Genomic DNA, 8,930 nt, shown 5'->3' with positions numbered 1-8,930 from the left:
AAAAAACAATATTTCACTAGTGCGCGTGCGTGCTGCAAGATTTCTGGGAAATGTAGTACTGGCCTATTTGGAGGGGCACAAGGGCTGCTGGTCAATGTAGTTTTCGATTGAGGAGCGGCACTGGTGCTTAGGACGAGCGGAGGCAGGCACGCGGCGGGCAGGCCTGGAGGGGGCGGGTCCGTGCGGGCCTCAGTGCCACCCGCCAGGCCTGAGGAGAGAAGAGGGAGGTCACGGAGTGAAGGTGTATCCGCCACAGCCGCGCCCGTTGCCTCTGGGACCTGTGAGCGTTAGGAGCAACCATGTCCTACTGCCGGCAGGAAGGTGAGTCGGGCGCTGCCATGGAGACCGACCGGCGCGGGCCTGCGAGAGACACGCGGTCCAGTGGTTTCCTCAGAGCGGCTGTGGGCCCTTTAGTGGGCCTCACGTGGCGGTTTCCAGATGAGAAAGGCAAAGGCTCCGTGAGCAACGAGGCTGGTCCAAGGTCAAGGTGAAGCCCGAACCCGGGCCTCGGAGGGCCTCACGTGGGCCTTGCCAGTGTGGAGCACGTTGTATCTGCCTGGAAATCGGGGACTGTTAGGAATTTGTCAACATTGCTCCTAGCACTCACTCCCCACGTGTTTCTCTCCGGCTCAGGCTTTTTAAGCTGTCCCGGAAAATTACCACTTGGGCTAGAGTGGGTGTGCTGGCGTGCTGAAGTGCCACTGGCAAAAGCACTTATTGAACTCCTCCTGTTTACCAGGCGCTCTTTTAAACTTCAGGTAGCGATCTTTATATATCGGGTTCTGTCCACGTTTTATCAAACGGTAAATTAAGACAGGCTACTCGATCCAAGACAAGAGCCCACATCAGGTCAGGTCAGGAGCCCTCTATAAAAGGACTTCTTCCATCATTTCTAGCCACGTTGAGGATCGACCACTCACTTCCTCTACCTGTTGTTACCTGTAGGCAGGAACCCAGAAAAATCTAGACCACTCTGCTTAGAGCCTCCCAGCACTAACTGGCTCCTTACGTCTGAGCTGCCAAACCCTCCAGGCCCTAGTTTCCACTCTTGTAAATTGAGAGATCAGGTATCATTTACTCTGGTATTCACGAAGCAGTGCCCAAGGCAAGAAAGAGCTGGAGGACTCTTGAGAATACGAAGCTACAGAGAGACTTGGTTCACCCAGAATTCTAAGCTCCTTTACTCATAAGTCTAGGGAACCTGAATAAAGGAGGAAGTAATCCCCCCCGTGGCCATACACCCAGTTAGAAGGCCCCAGTCCACACTGCACAGCCTTTTCCTGGCACCCTAGTCTGCCCTAGAACCCCCTCCTTCCCAGCATCATAATTAACTAGTACTCCTCCTGAGGACTGTTTCTGTTGGTTAGCATTTGGTGTTCCTCATACAAAAGTCCCCTGACCCAAGATTCTTGTCATGATTTTTATTTCCTCCAAGTCTAGTTGGCAGGTTGATGGTGAGTCTTTGGGTTAAGGAAGCTATGTAGGTAAACATTACTACCCCTCTTGATGGGTTTACAAACCTCAGGTTTTTCAGGAAGGAGGATGGGTCCATTGGCTGCTAATGCAGCGAAGAGCCTGTCTTCCTGGTTCAAAAGATAGACGTGTGTGTGTGTGTGTTTGGTTTTGAGACAGTCTCAATATCCCCAAACTCAAATTCTTCTCTTCCTGCCAAATCCTGGGATTAAAGGCACATGCCCCTACCTACAATCTCTGTGAGTTCAAGGCCAGTGTAAAATAAACAGCATGTTCCAGGCCAGCCAGGGCTGCATAGTGAGATCCTGTCTCAAAAACAAAACAAAAATACTATGTAAGGACTTAAGTGACCATACTGTGTTACTCTTCTAGTCTCATGGTTTTCCACTTTCTCCTCAGTGCCTCTGGCTATGCTGTCATGTGCTTTCTTCCTTCAGCTCTTCTAGTTGCTAGTGCTAACTGGTTCCTTTAAGAACCAGCCCAAGTGGGCATGGTGGCCTATGCCTTTAATCCCAGCACTTGGAAAGCAGAGACATTTGAAGCCCTGTAAGTTCAAGGACAACCTGTGAGTTCCAGAACAGCCAGAGCTCTGTTTTACAGGGGAAACCCTGTCTCAGAAAAACAAAAGAAACCAAACAAGCAAAAAACCCAGCCCAAATGCCATCAGGTCTTCCCTGATATTTTGTATCTCCATAAACACACTGTAACTATCATCTCTCATCAAGCTCAGAGATGGCAGAGGCCTAGTATACAGTGCTCAGGATTGACTAGAAGACCCCAGGCTCATGCCTGTCCTCTGTTCTAATTGGGCAAATGGTTGCCTGGACACAGTTATGTCAACAGTCCATACATCTAGTCAGTCTCTAGGTTAAAGACCTCAGGCTGACATTCAGGGAGTCCCATTGTGGATGAAGCCACAGTCTGGCCTTGTGCTGTTGGTGTTTCTGTCGGTGCCACACATGGTTTCTTACTTTTCTCCTAGTCATACACAGCCTGCCCCTTTCTGTTCATTCAGCAAACGTTTTTTATTGCAGTGTGGTGTGCAGTGAGTGAGATGGCAATCTGGATCTTTACAGAACAAGAGGAGGTTGGCATTAAAGCACTCCCAGACGGATGATAGTTACAAACAGAAAATAGGGACTGTGCTGAGACACTGAGGCTCTGCAGGAGTTGCCAAGGCTTGGAAGATGCTGCTTCCTCAGAACCTCCCCAGTCTTCTGACCAGGAGAGAATGAACACTGACTTCTCAGAGCCATCTTTTGCCTCAGGCTTCATTTGGTCTTCACTTAGTGGTGGTTCACACCTATAATCCTATCAACTCAAGAGGCCAAAGCAAGATCATAGTTTTAGGCCAGCCTGGGTTACATAGGAAACCCTGTCTCAACAAGTAAATCAGCATTGATTTTTCTTTTTTAATCCCTTCTTGTATCTGCTCTTATTTTTCATTTTACTGTGCTGGAGATGGAACGTAGGGCACATGCATACCCCAGTCACACCCTAGCCTCCTGGCATCTGCTTTTAAACATTCCAGAAAGCACAGGCCTAGTGGGACCAGGCTGGCAGTACACAGTATTTTTAAAGGGACACACTTAGGATCCTTCAAAGCACAGGTCACACCCTTGCTCTGGCCTTACTATTTGCTTAGATTTGTTTCTTAGCACCTGTGGGCTTCTGCTTCCCCTTTTAAGAAAGGAGATTAGAGGAGAGCTGCCCCTGCATGGGTGTGAGGGCTAACAACTCACAAATCAGAGTAAAGGAGTCCCAAACTCCTTCATCCCAATCTGACTGGGTGTCTTTATCCAGTTGCCAAGAAGCCATGTGGGTATGCCATAGAATTTGCGCTTTATTGGATGTGGTCTGGCCTCTGCATATATCACCTACTGCCCCAGGTATTTCAGAAACTTGTCCAGGTTTGTCCCTTTCCCTTTGGGTCTATGCTTAGCCCAGCTCACAACTGTCATGTCTGAGCTGAGAGCTTCGGGTCTGCTGATTTTGCTTAGCACTCAACAGTTATGCAAAATGCTTTTGGGGGTTCTGGAAACTGGCCAGAGTCTCCAGGGTTAGTAGGTACTCTAAGGTGACCCAGTGGCATTGTCCAGATACTTTCTTTATCTGTAAGAGGAGTAATCTGGCATACTGTTGGGTGCTGAGACCCAAACTGTCTCTGTGCAAAGAGTCCAGGTTGGATCACTGGGGCTAGTCTTATGTACTGAGACCTACCCATTGCTACTGTCCACCAATGCATGAGACCTAACTGTCCTTTTCACTGAGGCAGACTCTTAGGCATATCCCGTCACTTGCCTTCTCCAGGTTCTTCCTTTGGTATTCCAGCCTAAGCACAGGCCCAACACTTTGCCTTACTTTTCCATCACATGCCTGGACCTAACCTTTCCAAAATGTGGATGGAGGAGTGGACACAGTACCTGCAGCTTTCAAAGGGTCACCTGTCTACAGTCTGACCTCAGCTTTCACAGTAGCATCTTCACTCAGGCCAGGTTTACCTGAAAATGTCTTCCAGTATGCCCCCTCTGGATGAGGGTCAAGTGATCCCAGGTGTCCTGGGGTCAGAGTGAGCTGTCAGAAGGCTCAGGGAAGACATTGGCCTTTGCCTCTTCCTCCTCAGCTTGGGGCTGGGATTGGTGGGTCTCTCTTTCCTTTTATTGTTATGCTCAGATGTTGGTCATGTTCTGTGCTGGGGAGGACAGTGTGGGTACTGAGGGACTTTGGAGGTTCCAGCCCCCGTGAGTCACCACCGTGCACAACAGGCACTGCTGTTTCTCTCAGGAGCGGTGGGTGGAGGGAGTGGCTACCACAGGGATCTAGAATTGAATCAGTCCAAGTCTTCCCCAAGTGACCACCATGGAAACAGATGAGCCCCTGTGCATTGTGGGTGCTGAGGAAAGGTTAGGCGCCAAATATAGCTGTATAACTATAACTTGGAGGCTTCTAAAATAGTTTAAAGCTTAGGCAGTCCCCCATGCTACCTCATCTAACTTAACCCGACTAGCTTGCCCACTACTAGACCTTTCTCTGCTCTATGTCCGATATAGAATCTTCCTCTTCTGCTTTCTTCTCCCAGCATCCCTCTCTTTCTCAGAAGTTTCACCCCCTCCTTCTTGCCCAGCTGTTGGCCCTCAGCTCATTACAACCAGTCAACATTGAGACAACCTCTGATATAATTCTAGATTGCCTCTAGGCATAGCCTAGAAAGGGCAATACCAACATTATATTAGCAGAACAAAAACAAAACCTGGTCACTCCAACACCTGAGTGCTGTTCTCATTCTAGCTGTCTCATCAGTGGCTGCTGGGCCGTTTAGTCAGTGATGGGGGAAGGATACAGGGAACCATGTTCAGGTTGGCTGTTCTGTGTTTTACTTTCCTCCAATGAATCTGTTTTCCTTTGCTCCAAATCCTAGGGAAGGATCGGATCATATTTGTGACCAAAGAAGACCACGAGACTCCTAGCAGTGCAGAGCTGGTGGCTGATGACCCCAATGATCCCTACGAGGAGCACGGTGAGAGATGAGGGACCACAGGCGCACCGTGGGGAGGCTTGGACGTGAACACTGCTTTCCCAAGTTGTTTATCTCCCTTGGCCATGGACAGCTGTCCAGCTCAGTGGTTGCTTTCTCTCCCTCCTAAGGGATGGGATTGTGCCAGGCTAGGAGGCAACACTTTCTTCTTACGAAAATATTGTTTCTTTTCTTCTATGTGTTTGTACTGAGGTGACTTAAGAGTGACTGGGAGGCTGTCTGGCTTCCTGAAGTGAGGACTGGCAGGGATCTCTGCTCTGTCAGGTTATTGGGGTGAGCCCTGCATAGCTGATTTGCCTGCAAGAGAGCAGCAGCCAGGCTGCTGGTCCTGCTCTCATAAGCACATGGTGTAGTGAGGTGTCTTAACAGATCCCAGTTACCAGGAGCAGGATCAGCAAAGCTACTCATAACTGTCACACACTTCTGGGCTTACCTCCAAATGTAACAGTGGCCTCTTGGACATAGGATGCCACTCTGTTAGCTTTGAGATGGGCTTATTGATACTCCAGTCTGTAAAGGGTAGGTGTATGTGGCATTCCCAGTCCACAGTGTCAACAAGACTCAATTCAGTCCTCGGCAGGACCCGTCCTCTGTTTAACTACTGCTAAGCTAAGGGTGAATACCTAGTAGCATCTTGTTGGGAGTATGGCAAGTCAGACGTCAGAGTGTTAGTGTTATGAAAGTGACAGCTGTAGCTGACCTCAAGTCTGCCTTAATGAAGAAGAATGAACTCTGTCAGTTCTAGTCCTTTGTTTACCTTGAGTCCCCGTTAGCTGCACACATGTTACATATGTTCTGGAGGTGTGAGCAGACAGTGTTTATGTGCACTTCTGCACCGTGACTGCTAAAGCTGCTATCTTGTGGATGTGTGTTATATGTCCCAATTCACATTGTCCTCTGCCAGGCTCTGCAGCCCTGAGTTGTGTTTTGAGTTGTTGTTGTTGTTATTATTATAAAATTATTTTATGTGTATGAATATTTTGCTTGCACATGTATTAAGTGCTTGCCAGGATCAGAAAAGGGTGTTAGATTCCCCTGAGACTGGAGTTACAGATGGTTGTGAGCCACCATATCAGTACTGGAAATGGAACCTGGGTCCTCTGCAAGAGCACTTGGGTGTTCAAGGCCAGCCAGTCTGGACTACCAAGCATGTTCCAGGACAGCCAGGACCCTGTCCCAAAACAGTAACTCGGGCTGGGATCACAGTGTGTTCTACCACAGCTACTATATGGGCTTTTTAAATGTTAACTTCTTTTGAAAGCTGTTCTGTGGGTTAGCATGTTGAAACCTACAGTGCTAACATTTTATTGCCTCTCTGAGAGGTAGCAAGTAGCTGGATAGTATTAGGGCTCTGGGGATCTGTTGGGTCCTGCTGCTGGCCTGTCTTGGCCTCTGAACCAGAAACCTGCAGATGGTGTCAGAAGAACCACTTCAGTTGTCACACAGCTTTGTATACAGGTACTTACTCTGGAGGTGTGGTGTTGGTGATGAGCTTCCTGCTCAGGGGCACCATTACATTTGTAAATAGTTGGGACAGATTTGCTGATCAGTGCAGCTTTCAGAGCTGGGGTTAAGAGGCAGGATTAAGCCAAGGACTTTGGACACTAGCTCTACAGCCTCTCCCATACTTGCTACTGGAGTAAAGGACCATGTGGCATTTCAGTGGGCTTTGTATAGACCTTTTTCCTTTTTTATAGTGCTGAGACTTAACACTGGAGGCAGGTGCTCAGCGGAAGTCAGTGTAGTGCTTACTCAAAACCTATAGCTTGACTTCCTAGCTCGTTCATGATAAATCACTTAACTTAAAATTTTGATTTAGTTTTTACAGGTTGGGGATGAAACCAAGGGTCTCGTGAATGCCAGGCTCTGCTCTACTTCTGTGCTGTACCCCAACTCTAATGTTTGATTTTTTTTTTTTATATATATAGAAAGAATACAGCCCTACTAGTCTAACAGCACTTGCTTTGCACTGTACATCAGCTTTTAAGATGTTTTTCACATCCATATGTTTGCACTAATCTCTAGGCTATACTAACAGAAATATGGTAAGGGACTTGGGGATGGGCTTAGGAGATTCCTGGTATCTAAGTTTCAGAGTTCAGATTCTAGGTCTGGGAGGTGACTTAGAAAATAGACCAGAGTACACAGCGAGGTCCCAGGGGATACCTCCACACAGTAAGGACGAAACAGGTTTCACATGTTCAAGATCATAGAGAACACCTCTCATCTTTCCTTGTTGATCTTTCTGTTCCAGGGTTGATACTGCCTAATGGAGATATTAACTGGAATTGCCCATGTCTTGGGGGAATGGCCAGCGGCCCCTGTGGGGAGCAGTTCAAGTCTGCCTTTTCCTGCTTCCACTACAGCACAGAGGATATCAAGGGATCAGACTGTATAGACCAGTTCCGGGCCATGCAAGAATGCATGCAGAAATACCCAGACCTCTATCCCCAAGACGAGGAAGAGGAAGAGGAGGCAAAGCCAGTGGAGCAGGTGGAGGAGACAGCTGACACGAAGGTCTCTGCAGGCAAAGAGCAGGAGGCAAGCTCCTGAAGGCCACAGGCCCTGGCTGCCACTCACCATGGGACTTTATATACAATGCCTTTTGGTCACCTCTGTGAAAGTTCTTTCCCTCTGTGCACTGTAATATACAAAATAACTTATTTTAATGATCAGGGGTCTTGGCCTTGTACACTGAAGAAAAGGGAGTTTGTGCACCTGTGTCCTGCATAATCCTGTCCTTAAATGTTAGGCCACTCCCGGATGTACTACTCTGTGATTGTCCTGGATTTTGCCACTTTGAAATAATGTGCTGAGGCTTCTCAGCAACCAAAAGTTGTTACTCAGGAAAGTTTATCGTGAGAAAGCTGATCTGTTCTGATCCACTGTATCCCTTTTGGTAGATTTTACACCTCTTTGGGAAATTAAGTAAATAGATGCCAAGACTCCTTTGAGAGTGGGTCCATTCCTACTGGAAGAGCCTGGTGGTCAGGTGCTTGCTGGAGTGCATGGGGCTGCTGCCTCGTTCCTGACAGCTGAGTTTCTGTGTTTGCAGTCCAGGCTCCAGTGCCCACAGTTGTAGGGTGGGATTGGACCCTGTGACTCCCAGTCCTTCCTAAGTGAAAGGAGAAGCAGGGTTTGCAGTTTCTTGTTTTGCTATTCTGAGAGCCCTGGTTTGGGGCCCATGTTCACTCAGTTGTGGTATTGAGGTGGGGACCTAGCTGCTTCCAGAGCAGAAGCCAACAGAGGAATGTCTGAATGAAGTAACTCAATTAAAAAACAATTTCTATCTGATTTTGAATGGCTTTTTTCCCCTTTAACTAGTTAGGAAGTTGTTAGCTTTCTTGTGATGGCGGAGACTGAACATGTATGAGGACTGTGTGCCAGACAGGAAGCTGGCTGTGAAGCCACACCTCAGCCTTCTGTAATTCTGAGACAAGGTTACCCTTAATCTTCCTGTATTAGCTTCCCAAATAGCAGGCCAAAGCTGTGAGGCTTGGTTTTCTTAATTTTTAAGATTTATTTTTTATGTATGTGGGTACAGTCATTCTCTTCAGACATACCAGAAGAGGGTATCAGGTTCCATTACAGGTAGTTGTGAGCTGTTGTGGGAGGTATTTGAAAAAGCGGGCACTCTTGGCCATCATGTTCCCATTCTAAGTTTCCACACTAACAGCAGCTGGCCAGAAATGCCTGCCCGAGACCTATGAGACGTTGGCATGGCTGTTGCCTCTGCCCGATCAGATCCGTGGCGTCTAGCCCCCAAAACCTAGGGAATCTCCGACACCCTCATAGTGGGCTCAACCCCAGACACAGTCGGCTCTTAAGGCTTAAAGATTAACCCAATAGATTTATATATCAACAGATACTCAATACACAAGATACCCACACAATTAGAATTGTTAAACCAATTACCTAACCT

At 47.8% G+C, this 8,930-nt stretch overlaps 1 protein-coding gene across 1 annotated transcript; it reads left to right on the top strand.

Moving 5' to 3' along the window:
- Positions 1-98: 98 nt before the first annotated feature.
- Positions 99-8,302, top strand: Chchd4 (coiled-coil-helix-coiled-coil-helix domain containing 4). Its single transcript, XM_034511286.2, has 3 exons — positions 99-321; positions 4,892-4,990; positions 7,263-8,302. The coding sequence occupies exons 1-3, from the start codon at positions 300-302 to the stop codon at positions 7,559-7,561; spliced, it is 420 nt and encodes a 139-aa protein (XP_034367177.1). The 5' UTR covers positions 99-299; the 3' UTR covers positions 7,562-8,302.
- The last annotated feature ends 628 nt before the right edge of the window (positions 8,303-8,930 follow it).

Source organism: Arvicanthis niloticus, chromosome 9 (assembly GCF_011762505.2).
Source record: "Arvicanthis niloticus isolate mArvNil1 chromosome 9, mArvNil1.pat.X, whole genome shotgun sequence".
Classification (NCBI taxonomy): domain Eukaryota; kingdom Metazoa; phylum Chordata; class Mammalia; order Rodentia; family Muridae; genus Arvicanthis; species Arvicanthis niloticus.
Note: the sequence above shows the minus strand (reverse complement) of the source record. Positions and strands in the feature narration are given on the sequence as shown.